Here is a 17,097-nt window from a genome sequence, read left to right as displayed (position 1 = left end):
TATTTCCGGGGCTCCTTCCATCGCGGAGGAGGCCTGTGCAGCTTCCCATTGGCTGCAGGAGTTTCTTGTAGCCAATGGGAAGCTGGCCAGCATCGTGGAAGGTTGTCCCTGCTCTGCTCCGCGCCAGTTTAGCACGGCTCACTGGAACCAACCAAGCAGGTGGCAGGGGTCCCTTAGGGGGCGGCGGGGGTCCATGGGCCAGTTAAACGACCCCCATGGGCCGCTTGTGGCCCATGGGCCTTAGGTTGCCGACCCCTGATATAGGCCTTTGGCCAGACTCCACAGTGCTGCTTTTGCAACTGAAGCCTAACATGGTGTCATCAGGATGTTGCTAGACTACAACACCCATCATCCCTGACCCATCATGCTGGCTGGGACTGATGGTAGTCCAACATCTGGATGGCACCACACCAGCTAATATTAAAACCTAATTTGACTTCAGGAAAAGGAATAAGTACCCATGAGTTGAGTATGCAGACAACCTTCTAGCTTTCCTGATAGATCTTCTCAAGCTGGCCTAGGATCCTAACATCTCTTTCTTTACATGTAAAGAAAGGGTGTGAAGCTCTATTTCACAGGGTGGCTGGTATGTCTTTCAGAAGAGAGGGTGGGAAACAGTGCAGAAATCACATTTCTAATGTAAGATGTTCACAGTTGCAGAGTAAGCCCTTTCCTTCTTATCGTCCCCTCCGACTTTCCCCCCTGTAGTATGAGACAATGTGTCATTTCTAGGTGGGTTAATAGCCATGGATATTAAAGGTAAAACTGAGGCCTCCTCAGTCTGTGTGAAGCTTGGGCATGTGGTCTTCAGCATGCATCCATCTATGCACACATGCATCCTGGCCAATGGTTGCCATTTGCTTGATGAAGAAGTGAAGTCCAGAAGTAGAGGTGGGGTCTTCCTCTGTCATTGCAAGACGAGAGTCTGTGGCTATTGTCAAATGAATGGAAAGCAGCAATCTTTTAATTGCTAGATCAACTGGTGAAAGCTTCCATTCCTTCAATGGGGCCCACTTTTAATTGGAGAGGACTCGTTTTTAAAAAGCAGGCCTGCCAGTTCTGTGGGCTTTTTTGATTTGTGGTATGTTGCGGAAATGGATAAGAGGTCTTTTTCTAAAAGGAATGGTAGATATTGTTAAAATGTGCCTGCAATACCGAGATTTCAATAATAGGCAAATATATTTAAATTGGTCATAAGGTTGCCAGCTGCAATTAAAAGACACACACTCAGAACCAATACTAAACTTTGCGTTGCTGAGGGCAGTTGTACAAGCGGTCACTCCCCTCTCCACAGCCACCTGTATCCTGGAAGTCTTGATCTCCTACTTCTCTGACCTTTCCACCTTTCCAGTTTTAGGGCCACGGAGGTGTTTCTCAAGGCTAGACATTTGCTTTTCCTCAAAACTAATAATCTACCCCACGGGCGTAGCCAGGATTTTTGTTAAGGGGGGAGGCCGGCCTTTTGCTGGGGTGGAGCAGAACCGCAATTAGCTATGTATTTTTATTGATTTTTTATTGATTGGGGGCAGCTGCCCACCAGCCCCCTGTCTCCCTTGGCTATGCACATGATCTAGCCATTTACTAGGAGCAAGTCACAATGAAACCGGTGCTCAAATAAAAAATCATGGAATCGAGTTGCTGGTGCCTTGGTTGGGGCTACCAGCCCATCTCCCTTTGCTTTCCTGGTGCAGAGTCCAACCAGTACCAGCGAGTCATGTGTTTCGGGGGGTTGGACTAGATGACCCTTTGGGACACCTTCCTACTCTACAATTCTGTGATCCCTCAGCATAACTCGTCCTCCCTCCCCTCCCCTCTCCTTTCTCCCCCTCCCCAATGCCCATCTCTCGATTTGTCTGTCTCATTGCTTCTCTCCCTCCCCCACTCTCCCCTCCTTCTCTCTCTCTCTCTCCTTCCTCGTTACCTGTCTGTCTCTCATTACTTCTCTCTCCCTCCCCCCTCCCAGTTTCTCAATTTTGTCTGCTAGAACTTCCTCAGTCAGCTGCAATTCAGACACAGTCACGCGCGCTAAAGCCCCTTCCAGCTCCGGGGATCTGCCTCATAGTTGCTCCCCCCCCCCAAAAAAAAGTTTCTTTCCTGGGAACATTCCTTCAGCTTCGAATCAGCACCTTCTCCCCCCCCCCATTTTGCCATTGCAGAGCCAAATCGAAAAACGGGGGCAGATCGTTGCGAGAGAGGCTAGAAAAAATCGGCTTGAATTTGCCAGCCGGCCGGCGCAAAGCGGCAAATGTCACCTTACTCACCTCCCTGGTGGAAGGTAAGCAGACACGGCCCGCGCGGATTCCCCCCGCGGCGCCCCCGGGCGGCTCTCGAGGGCGGGGGAGCGGGGACATTTCGCACGCGGCTCGTGCATTGAGTGGAAATCGTTGCCGGGGTAGCACCGAAGCTCCGGCACGCAGGAAGCAGGGGTGCTTAATAAAGAACAAAGACCTCAAGCATCATGAAGCTCGGCCCATATCTCCACTCTGGTGTAGATCTCGCCATCCGAAATGGCTTGACTTCAGCCTGTGCTTCGGAGTGAGTCCCACTGAGGGCAGCGAGATGTGCTTTGGAATCAGCACGCCTCTGATCGGACCAGCCCAGGGGTCACAACCGAATTCATCCCAAGAGGTGTTGGGAACTGGCATTGAGATGCTTCTGAAAGGCAACTGTGCAGACCCAAGAACAGTAAATTAATATACCAAGAGGTGCCGTGTGAACGTTTGAGTTAAGCAGCAACTCTTCCTCGGGGTGGAGGAGAATATAAAAACAGAAATTTTAAACATGGGTGGAATTTTTTTGGAGGGGAGGGTGGGGGAAGGTTGTCTTATTATGAAGTTAATACCAATGGAACTCCATTGATGCTAGTGGGAGCTTTCTATTGCAATTGCGCTCTCTCTGTGTGTGTTTGTTGGGGTATTATTTCAGGGTTGCAGAGGAGAAAGGGGAGTTGCTGCTAGATTCCAGACAAAGCTCCCAATCTTATGCATACTTACTTGCAAGTAATCCCTTCAGTGTTCAGTGGCTGGGCCCCAGTCAATGTGGATAGAACTGTGCTTTGTGGAAAAATTAGTTCTGGGTTATAGAGAGGCATGCTGGCTCAGAGAAGAATTGGAGGCTTCCCCTTGACAAATACTTGTATCTGACACTAATAAGGATTCACAGAATTCTTTCAAAAGCAGAATTAAAAAAACACCACTGGGTATCATTAGTATACTATATGTAATTATTGACTTGAGGGTTCCAAAATCTGGTTATTTGAATGTGATTAAGCTGTAAACCTGAATGAAGCCATTAGAAAAGTCAGCATACCTACTTCAGGAATAAAGGTATTGGTACCAGAGGCCTTTGCTAGTTACTTGACAAAATTCTGCTTCTGTTTGGATCTGCAAGATATCACTCAATTTCCTGGTTCCTAAGTTATTGTTAAAATAATGATGATGATGAAGGTCCATTTCAGGAGAGACATTTAATGAGAAGTGAAGATATTTTGGAGTTTATAAAGTAAATAGGAAATGATCACAGAAAATGGAGAGGAGAGGTCCCTTAAAATTGAGATGGACAGCAAACTTGCACATAATAAACTGCTGATACTGTATGATTACAGTTCATCATGCATTACTCAGGTGTCATTTCTGTGTTGGACCATGATGTAAGAGTATAACTCCACCCAAACCCTATTCAAGTGCTTCAGGAATTCTCTCTCTTTTATTAAAAAATAATTTTTATTAAAATTTCCATTTTAACAATCCAATCAGATCATATTAAGTATTCAAAATTATACAAATACATATCATATAATCCAAATATTCTGCCAAATTATAAATTTTTGTTGGGGCTTCCCATGCTTCAAGTTCAGTGGGGCTCTAATCATCTTATGTTTCTACTGCCTTGAGTTTCCAATAGTTCCTTCTTTAAATCTTCCTGTTATTATCCTTCCTTCAGGAATTCTCAAAGTTAACAGGGAACTAGAATTGTGCATGCAACTATTAGAGTGAGATGCATTTGTGTTTGTGAATATTGGAGTGAGATGCATTACAAAATACACAAAATTGTTGCTGAGCAAGCCAAACAGTTTCCCTTAAAGAACTATATCTTGGCCTATCCTACTGAATTAGCAGCTGCTTCAGCAATATCCCACTCTCTTCCACGGCTCTTCCATTTTATTGCCTGTGGCAAAAATGTTTCATTCATCACTGTTCAGGATCCACAAGGGGCAGGGAGTCTGGTCTTTATCTTGTAAGTTTCATAAGGAGAATTAAACATCCATGGTGAATGGAGATTTGATGAAGGTCATCTTTCTCTCCCACTTCCTTTGCTTTTCAAAATAATGTGTCATTAGGATTATTAGACATATTTGTTTTTATAGGTAACAGTCTCTGGGGTCGCCTTGATCCTCCTCTTCCTCCACTAGGTTTAAACTACAGTGTGGTATCAGTAATCAGAAAAGGGACAGGTATTTGAATTTTACAATAACTTATTTTATAATATTATAATTGCCCCAATACCATAGCTATAATCCACTGACTGTGGTTGGACTTAAGGATTGTTTGTAAAACAGAACATTCCCAATTAAATGATGGTATTTTGATAAGGACAGCATTGTGCAGATGTTGTAAAGCTTGCATCCACAAGCAGCAACAAATCCACTATAAATTCCCATGTCAACAAGCCCTTACTGTTCCTGAATACATGTACACAGAATTTTATCCTACATGCTACATTTTGAGGGAGATGTAGTGAGTGAAGGTATCTATTTTTTATTTTTCAGTGGCAAAGGGATAAATTTCAGTGGGATGCAAGCACCAATTGATGAAGTACATGATGTTTTACACTGGAACACAGTCAAAAATATCAAAATACAAAATGAGAACACAAAATACATAACAAGCAACAACAACAGAATGTATACATGTGTTGACTGTCTGCTGTTGTATTTTTTGGTAGCTTGTTTAGGGGTTCAGTTCTGTTTAGGAACCCAGCCTGAGACTTGCACTCTGCTTCCTTAGGGTAGGGCTCACTCATGTTAACAGGGTGCTTTTCGACTTCTGTTGTGCATAAAAAGAATTGATGGTCCTCCACAGCCACATTTGAATGTAAATACAGCCTTCACATCTCCCTCACCTAGGAGATATGGAGACTCTTGATGGACAGTTTTGGCATCCAGTTGAGCAAGGGAGCTGTGCAGGGAAATTTTCTAATATAACACTAGAGGAACAGGAGGTTTGGAGAACTTTGTACTATCCATTCCTGCATATCAACAGAATGCCCAAGTTCACTTGCAACAAGGGAGGAAAAATGCGTGCTACAAATGTCTTGTCCATTTTTCATGTAGTTCAGGACTGAGCATTTGTGTTTGGAGGCTAGACAAGACGTAGCTCAACTTGGAGCCCTAATATAATGCTAGCATCCAATGATCTAAAGCTCCTGAGTCCTTATCCTTTCTAACTGCAACTCAGTCTGTAACTTCTTACAATAGCATTATTGCTTTGTATTTATGATAGGCGGGTGTCTTGAATGTTCTCCAAGTTGTGAATGTTAAGTGACGATTTGCTCAATCAGTATCCAAGTCTTCTACCACAGGGGAAGAAGGAACTCCTTTTTTTGCTTGAATTTCTCTTCCAGCTCTACTTATTAGAGAACCTACAATGCTATGAGAGTCTAGAACACTGTTTTTCGCTTCCTGGACTCTGGCCTATTAAAAGAAGGTGTTACAACAAGTGTGCAAGCCTGTTTGTTTTCAATTGTTTGCCAATTAATTTTATGGGAAGGAGGGCAACGAAGGTAGAGAAAGCAGTCTGAAGAAAGTGTACATGAAGAGCTCAAAAATAATTCTTGGGAAAGAGAATAATAAAACCCAACTGTATTTTTCCCCAGCATTGCACTCCAAAGGTACAATTCAGTCAAAAGTAAGCGCTATAAAATTGGACTGCTCTCAATAGAAGAAATAAGTGTGCATGTCAATCTCTCCCATTGAAATAAATGGGGCTTCAAAGTGCTTAGCTGAACAGCTCTTTCCACAGTATTGCCAGCACAACCTTGGGGAGTAAAACTACTTCTTATCTCAGTCTTAGTGTAAGGCTGACCCCACTACTAAGTGATATCATTATTATGGCACAGTCACAGCTTCCTTCAAAGAATTCTGGGAACTGTAGATTTATTAGGAATCTTTAGATTCTCATCATAGAACACCTTTCAGGGGATGGAATTGTTGGGTTGGCCAGGGGCATGGACAACCCCCAGGCAAACGACAGGAATGTTTCCAGCCTGTCCCTCCCATCAGCGTGCAGCTCTAGGGAGTTCTGACAGCCTTCCCCGACGATTTATAGTGACTCAAGTCTTGGAGACATTGAGCACACATCCAGAGTCCAGCAGAGATAAAACGCAGTCAGAGCTAGGCTGAGGTTGTGAGCACTAAGCTGCTTTATTAAGCATAAGGCAGAACAAAATTAAACATGTCTCCTCTCTCTGGTCTTCCTCGGAGAGAAGGCAGAAGTGAAAGCAAAAACAAATGGAAACACAGTAAAATACAGTAAAACATCCGCTCTCGTGATTCCAACCGTCGATGCTGGAATGCATAACACAGACATGTGATGAACCAATCTTAAACAATATCTGCACAGTGAGAGGAATAGAAACCCAACAGGAATAACTAATTCAGGTTTGCTGTGTAGACATGCACAATGTGCATTTCCCTGTTTGTGTGATTCAACCTGCTTGCTAACAGCTTCAACCAGCATCTAGTTGAGCTGATGTGGTTATATTGGCTACCCTTTCATAGCCCAGATCGCAGACATTTAATGCTCTAGAACTCTACTACGTTCAGTATGACCAATGGCTTAATGCAATGCTAAGGATGAAGGTGCAGGACATCTGCAAATGACTGAAGAAGAAGATCGTGATAACTGAAAAGTTAGTTTTTGGTCTGACAGATCTAAGGATCTGACTATATGCCAGTCTCATTCAGTTAGTATTCACTTGGCTAAGAAGGTTTGTGTCAATGTGGTTGACCTGTGATGATCAAAGCTGCTCATCTTTCCCCAGGAGAAGCTGTACATTTAGCTCGGGATTTTGGATACATCTGTGAAACTGAGTTCCCAGCCAAAGCTGTTTCTGAGTACCTGAACAGACAGCATACAGACCCTACTGATCTCCACTCCAGGAAGAATATGCTGCTTGCCACAAAGTGAGTAGGAATAACTCACTTAATATACTTTGCTTTCAACATTCTGACCCTGAAACTGGTTGTTTCATGTTGATACTTTAGCAGGTTGTTTTTGTGGGATCAGTAGATCTTAAATTACAAAACAGATCACACTGTCACAACTTTTGCTCCCTGTGGATTTTATCCCCTTGGTATAATTTTCAGATTAACAGATACGTTGTGGTAGTGTTCACATATCAAGCTCAGTTCAGATTTGTCTACTGCTGGGTTATTTATTACATTTGATATATTGCTTTCCCTCCAAAGAGCTCCAAGTGGCTTATATATGGTATCCAGGAGGTCTCTCATCCAGGAAGCACCCAAGGTGGAACAATATTTTATGTTACAGCAAACTAGTAGCGTGAAGGCATCCCCTCCAAAACATGAAAGGTGGTGTGGCCAGGACTCTGGGAACATGGTCTCCCTTTCATTATTAGAATCCTACTGGGGTTGAAGGCTTGAATAGGAAGGCTCTTGTGACTTAATGAGCATGTGTATTGTATACAGTACCATGCGGGCTCATGAAGACATCTGAAGGCAGCCCAGTATTGGGAAGCTTTTAAAGTCTGCTGTTTTTTCGTGTTCATTTATATTCTGTTGGAAGTCACTCAGAGTGGCTGGGGCAACCCGGTCAGATGAGCGGGATAAAATCAACAAACACAAACAAACAATTTTCTGCAATACAATCCAAATGTATTGTAGGGTTTTGTTTGCTTAGACATTCTTTTCCATTCTAAAGTGGTTGGCTGAGGTGCTCTAGTGTTGGCCGGGGGTGGAGGTGGAAGGAAGGCACAAAGCCAGTCAGAAGGGTCTCTATAGTAGCAATTGACTGACTTTCTCCGGTTCTGGATAGAAGCAGGGTTTTTACAAACCAGATGAATTAAGGGAGAGTCAGAATGAACAAAAAGGTAAAACCGGAAAAACAAAAAGCTGTAGAAGAGAGGTTCCTAAGACCAGGAGCGCCCTATTAATGTGAAATAACCAGCAACATCTGTGCCTTCAGGTTTATAGGTTTATAGTATATTTGCATTATGGAAGCTATCAACATTCAAAACAGTTGGCCACAGGCTCATTGCAATGCATCAGACAACTTTTTCTGTGTGTGTTTTGTTTAAGAAGGTTGTGTGGATTGAATAAGGTAGCGTGGATAAAATTGTACATAGTGAGTTGCTGCATGCAGATGTGTCTCTCTTGAAGGCAGCTTCTGTGATTTGAAAAGATGTTTTCGTGTGGAAGCCATATTTTGGTTTTGGTTAGTGTTGTCTGCGGCTGTTAGAACTGACATTAAATCCATCCAGCGTGTTTTTCCTTCACCCCCTCCCTCTCCCCAGTTCTGATCTTTAGCGTATTTACTTAGAAACAAGCCCCTTTGACTTCAGGGGAGATAATATATGATATACACAAAACTTGAAAGGTCCAGAGGTGAAGCCCTTTCAACTGGATAGCTCAGTTGGTTAGATGGTGGTGCAGGTTCAATCCCCATATGGGACAGCTGCATATTCCTGCATTGCAGGGGGTTGGACTAGATGATCCTCAGGGTCCCTCCCAACTCAACAATTCTATGATTCTACCCCCAAGTGCTGTATAAATGTTTACCTTCTGAGGACTTGACTTTGTGAATCGACACAGTTGGTCTTCCATATTTAACAATCAATTTCAGGCAACACAACATTTTGACAGATGGTATCATTTCCCATTCATCCCACCCCCAGAAATACATGGAAAACCAATTCCAGTGGGCCTTCCCCACACATGCTTATGAAATCACTTCCAAAAGTCATACTATTTACCCCTGAATTCTCAATGGGTGTTAAATACAGCATTCTCTGTGCTAATTTGCAATTTCTTTAACAACCCACCTGTACTTCCGTATTCCTTGGGCTCTAATAATTTGAATCTTCAATTCTGTGAGTGGATTTATCTCTACGGTGGTTGTGTAGCTGTTGCTTTGCTTAATTTCCCCCTCCTGATGTGGTCCAAAATAACAACCAAAAAAATCAATTCATATTTTTGCAATAGCTGCAGTGAGATTTGATTCCTGTGCTTCCAAATTTCTTCCGAGTGACTCCGCTGTTATCTGCATGTGTACATTTTCCCATTTCATCTGTGTTCAGATAAAGTTAATTCAGGATGGTGTTGCACATTCTTGCTGTTTCATCCTGTTCTGTTTGGTTGCGCAGATCTGTCCACCTGGAGATGTGATACTGTTAACTGGGTGGGCCTAGTAGTTGTGTGTTGTTGTTTAGTCGTTTAGTCGTGTCCGACTCTTTGTGGCCCCATGGACCAGAGCACGCCAGGCACTTCTGTCTTCCACTGCCTCCCGCAGTGGAAGACAATAGTTGTGTAGCCATGGTGAAAGCGATTGTGTGAGGGCTAGACACAGTCCTTTTCCTGTGGTGAAAAAACTAAGGACTGACTGTTTCTGTATCAATGCATTAGTCACTTGCTAGTGGCCTCTTCTCTTGCTGTTCTAGAAATATGTGTGGGCAAGACGAAAGATGCCAAAATGTTGCTTTCTTGTCTGATTGATATTTGGGTTAGAAGGAAACAAATAATTGGCCAGACACAGTTCCTGCATCCAGGCATTGTCAGATCCATGTGGATGGGGGATAAAAGTTGAAGATGGTGCCAGCCATGAGTTTTGTGTGTAGGGTTCCTACAGTGTTACTTCCTACAATGGTGGGGAAGCTGTGGCCCTCCAAATGTTGGACTCAAGTTTCCATGAGTCCCTGCTAGCATGGCCAATGGTTGGGGATCATGGGAGACATAGTCCAGCAACATCTAGAGGGTTACAAGTTCCCTAGCTGTGCTCTAGAAACTATGCTGCACTCAGAGCAACTGCTCTAGAAAACCCACAGCAATGCGTATACCAGGGACATCCCTTCTTGTCACTGTAAGAGGCTGAGCTGATGACATTAAGGTCCAGGTGCAGTTTAGTGTGGACAAGGATGTGTCTTAAGCTTGACTTCTGGGGTTTTGGCCTTGATGAAGGAGCTGGCATTGGATTGTGCCGTCACTTCAACCTGAGTGAAATACACCATTCAGCTCACACTTATTGCATGGCTGCAAGGTTGCTTAATGGTGTGGGAGGAAATGTACGTTGTGATGGATCAAATGGTAAAACTGCATTACCATTCTCATGCCAACAGATGAAATGTACTCGTTGCATTAATTTTTGCAAAATTGGTTTGCCAAAATTGGCATAACATGACTCCCTTCTTTGTCAACCCATCTTTCCCTATGAAGGGTGACCTTGGGCCTAACCCCCTGTCAGCAGAAAATTCTTAAGTTGATTTCCATAGGATTCTTGGCTATCCATCCAAGATGACAAAAAATAAATTTCACCCCACGCCTTCCAATGTTTACTGTTAATCATCCATATATCTGACGCTTTTACAGCAGCAGCTTGGGGGGCAGCAGGGGGGTGGAATATTAAATCTGCTGCTATATTTAGATGTCTCTCTCTAGCTCATTGAAACTTTTACAATAGCTTTTCTATTTGTTTGATTTATGCCTCCCTTTGGCTCCTGTGCCATATTGTTTGGTGTTTTATGGCAGGCTTAGGCCTTTAGTAGTGTAGGGCTGCCTGTTTCCCCCCCACACACGTTCTTTCTTGCAGGCAGGCCTCAAACAGATCTCATTTATTTCGTGCCCTAGGATGTGGCTTTCTCCGTTGACAGCGTAATTTAAAGAAATATATGGATGGCTGAAAAATCATTTGCTCAAATTTGTCCAGATGTTTTTTAGACGTGATTGGAATTTGATTGCCCTTTTCCGCAGGGTCAAAAGATATTAATGTCCCAGAACTTTAATTGTTCACAGAGCCTTTGCTCTTTGAAGATGGAAAAATATTTGGCCTGCAAATTTGACATTTCTACTTTTCTCTCCTTTTGTTTCCTAATGGATAAGACGCACATACAAGAACTTTTTCCATCATCTGAAACATTTGATCTGCTTTCAGTTTCAGGACTGCACAGCTGGACCATCCTATTATAATATGGCTCTGTGCCTAACATAACTACCTGACTACTTCACACCATTTATGTCTGATTGTGAACTCTTCTCTCATTTGTCATGAATTGGGGCAAATGTTTTTTGTTTAATCATACAACATTTCTTGGCTTAGCAATGCTAAGAAATTTGTGTTAGCAACAGACTTCTTTGTGAATGGCTGCTGTCAATTACCACAATCTGTATTTTCTGCATTCCCCCCCTTTTGACATGAATGTTTACAGTTCCACTCCACTTGTGTATGTATACTTCACGATAACCCTTCATGCATCTGGCGAAGTGGACTGGTGCCCATAAAACCTTTTCCCATAATGAATTTATTAGTTTTAAAGTGCCACAAGTTCATCTTGTTCTGTTTAGAAGGTCAATATGTATTCAGCAGTCTTGCACTTTATTTCTAACCATTTGTATGATAAATAGATTTGGGTGAAATCCATGGGCTTTAAAGGATCATGGTGTGGGAATGTTCAGGAAGGTAGGAGAGGATATATTGTTTTGATATTATCCCTCCTCACTCACACTAGTGAGTAAACAGCAGAGCACATTCCCTTTGCAACTTATTGGAAGCAAATTGATGATTTGTTAGAATCCTTTAATTAAGCAATCCAGTCTGGTTTGTCCAGTCTGGATTGTTCCTGGTAAGTTTCTCCTCTTAAAATAATAATAACACATCACAGTCTTCTTTAAAAGTAAGAATAAAGTGTTACTCACATTCAGTTCACAGCAGTAATCCAAAGGCAGACTTTATCACGTGGTTACAGTGAAAAGAAGTCTGAGCTGCATATCAGACTTTCTGCTTGTGGGCTCCATCCTATGTGAAGGTTGAGCCATGCACTGGCTAAGAGCCAGAAGAGCAAAAGTCCAAGAGTAAGAGAGTACAAGTCCAAGAGAGAGATGGTTGCGTAGCCAGCCCTTTTATCTGGTCAGCTAGGGCCCTGCCCACCTGCCTGGTCACACACAGGGGAGGAGAATCCAGAGCAGGTACGACAGGAAGTCCTTCTTGTCTGGAGCCACATTCCCCTGTGTGTCCATTCTAGGCAACAGGAAAATATGGAACTTGACTGCTCTAGCAATAATACACCCCACACACAGTACCCTGCCTCAGTAAATAAGTTAGATGGGATTTCATTCCAGATTGTAGATTGTATCCATTTGTCTGCTTTAATCAAACATGTGTCATATATTCGCTAGCTGCATTGCATTTAGAAAAAGGGTTTAACTTTACTTGTCACACACTTTGCTACTGTACCTGAAGTGGATCTTTGTCAGTGGCCCCAATGTGGCCAAATAGTGGTGTATAGAAAGGCAAGGTTGTAAACATCTGTGTGCCTACCTATCAGCTAGTGGAGTCTTAGAAACAGGGGATGGAAACTAGCGTTGTAATTTCCGCAGAGGTGAGGATTTTTTTCTCCTATATAACAAATAAATTAATTAATAAAATGTGCCCGCCTTTCCATTAAAGGTATGGAAACGTAGCACTATACATAATGTTTTTTCTTGAATGTTCTTTGGTGGTTTTGGCTTTGGAACAGCAAAATGATGACGGTTTTCAGAACATATATTACTACGGCAAATGCAGCAGACAGTCCAATTTGATGAGGGATTTGTACTCTTGCCCCCCCCCGCCTTGTCACCCCACATTTGCCATATTTTTATGGGGCTGCTTCCTATTATACCATAGAAGTCTTATACAATAGAAGAGCTTACCGTTCTGAACACGTTTAATTATCTTCCCATCATCTTGCCCATAACTGAACAATGAATAAAATATCCCCATGGTTTTAAAATCTTTTTTTCATCATGTGCTAAAGCATTCTTCCTGGTTTATCCTGGTGTGGTTTTTGCTTTCATGCTCTATAGTGGTCTGTGTAGTAGCACATAATGTTCACCGCACTGGACTTCAACTGTGTCCTAAGCTGTGTTGGGCATTGAGCCGCATCAGAGTTAGCACTGCTGTTTTACTTATTTGTGTGTGTTTAGTTTCTCAGAGACAGAAGAAAAATAGTGGGAGTAGGGAAGAGAGGAAAAGTAATGAAAGGTAGATGTGTAGTGTTACAAATGTAAAAGCAAAATGTAAATGTAAAAAGGAAATGTAAAAGTGTTTCCTGTCAACAGACAGTAACTGAAGCTCACCAGGGATCTCAGGTTGATGTACAGTGATGTTGGATATAAAACACCTGTCCCAAGACTCGGGGTCCTGGGATGGACCCTTAAAATAAAGTCTGAGCAAAGTTGGTGAAGCAGCAAAGGTTCATTAATTGCTTGCAAGGATGGGTGTCCAAAGCAGGCACACCCAAATTCAGCAAAACACAAGTTTATATCACCTTCCTTTGAGTGAAAAGTTCTCTCCCCTGTCCTCCACTGGGTTACAGCCTATCACAACCTCCTAATTTAAATACTAAAATCTCCTCCCCTGTTGACATCTCCCATTCCCCTGAATTCAGGGACCATTACCCTTAATTACTTTTGCTGAAATAAGGAAGCGTGTTCCTATGTTCTCACACATCTACCCAAGCAATAAAGCCGCATCCCGACCACCCCTTAGGCATACACGAGTCCTACCCTACTGAAGTGTCTAGATAAACCACATTCTAGCAGCAAGCCACCCTGTTTTCCGGTGTTCTAACCCCAAGCACCCAAGCGAGTCTGCAGTTTTTTAGCTGTTGCAACCTTCTACCCAGGTGTTGCAACTGTTTGAGGCCTTCTGACCTTTTATGAAAAAGCGACATTTTCCTTTTCTTACAATTGACAATCTTATTTTCCTCTTCCGACAACCCTATGAGGTAGATTAGTAGGCTGAGAAGTAGTGAATTGTTCAGAAGAATTCATGGCTGAGCAACATTTTGAATGAGGGTTCTTCACATGGCAAATCAATACTCCAGCAGCAGCAGTGCCACATTGCCTCTCCTATCAAGACATCCTAGAGTACACCACTTGCATCACATGCCCTCAAGAATACTTGTACCACTTGGGCTGCTTATTCATAAAACGTGGTCACGGGCCCACTGTAAAATGTGGGCTTGACGGAATGGGTGCTGGTTATTTCTGCATTTGTCAAGGCCTTTGAAGACGTGCCCCCCAAAACTAGGGCTCTTAATATATTTATTTTTATGTGTTCATTTAGACTCTAGACTGTAGGTTGTAACAACGATGGTGAAGAATGACTACAATTGTAAAACTAAACTAAATTTTCAGATTTCTACTGTGTGTGTGTGTGTACACACAGAAGACCTTTGGGGCTTGCCCTGGCAGCTGGCTTATTTGCATGTTCAGACCCAGAGACCTCCCCCCTAAATAAAGTCACACTTGTCTCAAATTTTAGTTTTGGTTTTGGGCAGAATTTAGGCCACAACTTTATTGATTACAGAAGGTGAGTGGCTGCATAGGCTCCGGTTTGACTAGCTCCCTACACCCTTATAGGCAGCACTGACCCAGGGCACCAGCAAAGGCCAGCCATGGGTGAACACCTGGGTAGGTGAAAAGCCGGGAACAGACTATGTTCACCACCCAGATGCCCCCCTGGACTCAGGCATGGGCACAACCCCCTCTCGGGGGTTGACCAAACCAGTTGAGTCCCTGGATTCCTTTAATGGAATACCCTTCATGTAGGGATGGTGAGACCATTCTCCCATCCCTATCACCTGAACCAGAGCCTATCCGCAACCTTACAAGTTGTGACGATTTGCTACCCAGCAGGCGAAACCCAAATGGCAACAGCCAATCAGCCAAGTGGGAAAAATTCCTGCCGTGCCCCTGTCCCAACGACAGACGACACACAACAGCATAGCAAGGTCAATCACAAAATTGCCCTAAAAGTAGGGAGAGGTGGACAGGTGTTCTGAATGCACAAGCCGAAAGAGGAAGTTCTGGGTCACGTGCATAGGTATATCTAGGTCCCTCAATCTGTTTGGATTGTGCCCCATTGGCCAGACTGAACCCAACATTGAGGGACTTACCAATGGGGTGTTGTGGCTGTCCAATCTTACCCACCCACAACACAGGAGTTTGGTCTCCAGGTCTCACCGCAGCACGTGCCCTCCTTTAGGGAGGACACGATTTATTGATTTTATACCACTTAATATATAAGAATATCGCTATGTGTTGTACAGAAAATCAAAGCAACAACATACAACAAATTTTACAATATTAAAATGTTACTTTGATACAAAATTACGAATACTATAAACCGATGTCATCTCCTCTCTGATTCCTGGCTCTCACCCAGGGCCCAAACAAACTCATATCTGTCCCACAAAAATCTCATAAAGAGGAAGGTTCCTAGAAACTGCTGCTGACATTGCCTAGTCTTTTAGGCTTGTTTTTTATGGGCAGACCCAAGGTGGATGTAGCATCCCCAGGCTGCCCACCACCGTATCCTTTTCAGCAGCCAGCTATCCTCTCCACACCCAGTTCCAAGTACAGTGGTACCTTGGATTAAGAACTGGAGGTCCGTTCTTAACCTGAAACTGTTCTTAACATTAGCCTCCCACTGCTGCCGCGCCACCGCTGCACGATTTCTGATCTCATCCTGAAGCAAAGTTCTTAACCCAAGGTACTATTTCTGGGTTAGTGGAGTCTCTGACCTGAAGCGTATGTAACCCGAGGTACCACTGTACAGCAGCTTGATGAGTTTCCAAGGGTGGGGAAAGGATGCTTTCCCACTCACCGTTCTTTTTCCAGCCTTTCCCCTCTTCTCCTTCAGCTGCCTTTTAAACTAAGCTTATAAACTGTGCAAATTATAATGCTTCTTAGTTCAATGGGAGATGAATAGCAACCTATGATTGCAGTTCTGAGGTTACAGGGAACTAGGCCTTCTCGGTAGTGGCAACCGTCCTGTGGAAAACCCTCCCACCAGATATCAAAGAGAACAACAACTACCAGACTTTTAGAAAACATCTGAAGGCAGCCCTGTTTAGGGAAGCGTTTAATGTTTGATGAATTACTGTATTTTAATATTTTGTTGGAAGCCACCCAGAGTGGCTGCTGAATTATAATTAATTAATTTATTATTATTATTATTATTATTATTATTATTATTATTATTATTACTACTACTACTATGCGTGGCAGCATGAGTCAGGGTATGGCGTCAAAAGAGAGTGTCAAAAGAGGTACATTCTTTTAAATATACCTGAGTGTACTGAAAGCTCCTTAGACTTTGAAGCTTCAGTTCTAAAAATGAGAGAGGGTCACACACACTCCAAGTGTATATCTGTTTGCTACTTGCCTCCTTTTTTTCTCCTGGCTTCACAGCAGGTAATCATAAAGGGCCACCCAATAAAGAGAACCACATAAAGGTCTGGTGAGACAGAATGGATCCCTGTGGGTTAGACCTGCTAGTGTTCAGCTTCTGTAACCTGTCACCCTCATGTGCTTCCTTGATTGTATGCCCAGAATGCCACACCTGAAGGCATGTCTGTGACAATTCTCCCCTCCCCTTTGAACTCTGTGTACCCCTTGAAGATATTTCATGTTAGGTCTTGCACTACTGGGTTGCTATGGAAGTAATTATAAATTACTACCTCCCATTATATTAGATCAGGCTTGTCCAAAGTCTGTTTGGGGGGCCTAATCCAGCCCGCTGGTCAGTTTAATCCTGGCAGTTCCTTCCCAGGGTTCTTTAAAAAAAAGTCAACAACTTTGGGGTAACATCCTAAAAAGGTCAACAACTTCAATCCTAAAAAAAGGTCAACAGCTTCTTTGGTCGGCCCTCATGCATGTTCACTTCATCAAATCTGGCCCTCTTTGAAAAAAGTTTGAGCACCCCTGTGTCAGATTAACACTAGTGAGAGAGCAACAAATCCCAGGCTCAGTGTGTGGATAAGCCCTGTTGTCACACACAACAAACGTGGTGATGAGCCCATGTTTGGGTTTTACCACTTTTG

The 17,097-nt window shown here is 43.1% G+C and overlaps 1 protein-coding gene across 7 annotated transcripts in view; it reads left to right on the top strand.

The window, feature by feature from the left end:
• TFAP2B (transcription factor AP-2 beta) overlaps positions 1–17,097 on the top strand; it is a 65,145-nt gene that overhangs the window by 34,312 nt on the left and 13,736 nt on the right. For all 7 annotated transcript variants that reach the window (XR_014166937.1, XR_014166938.1, XR_014166939.1 and 4 more), the window contains 2 exons: positions 2,157–2,275; positions 7,042–7,183. Coding sequence is in view for 4 of the 7 variants with exons in the window: in XM_081906377.1 (XP_081762503.1) it covers positions 2,157–2,275; positions 7,042–7,183 (261 nt within the window). In the remaining 3 variants the exon portion in view is untranslated. The remainder of the gene's footprint in view (positions 1–2,156; positions 2,276–7,041; positions 7,184–17,097) is intronic.

The sequence above is a fragment of the Podarcis melisellensis genome (genome assembly GCF_964234715.1).
Source record: "Podarcis melisellensis genome assembly, chromosome: 3".
NCBI classification, from domain to species: Eukaryota; Metazoa; Chordata; class Lepidosauria; order Squamata; family Lacertidae; genus Podarcis; species Podarcis melisellensis.
This window is presented reverse-complemented; position numbering and strand designations above follow the sequence as displayed.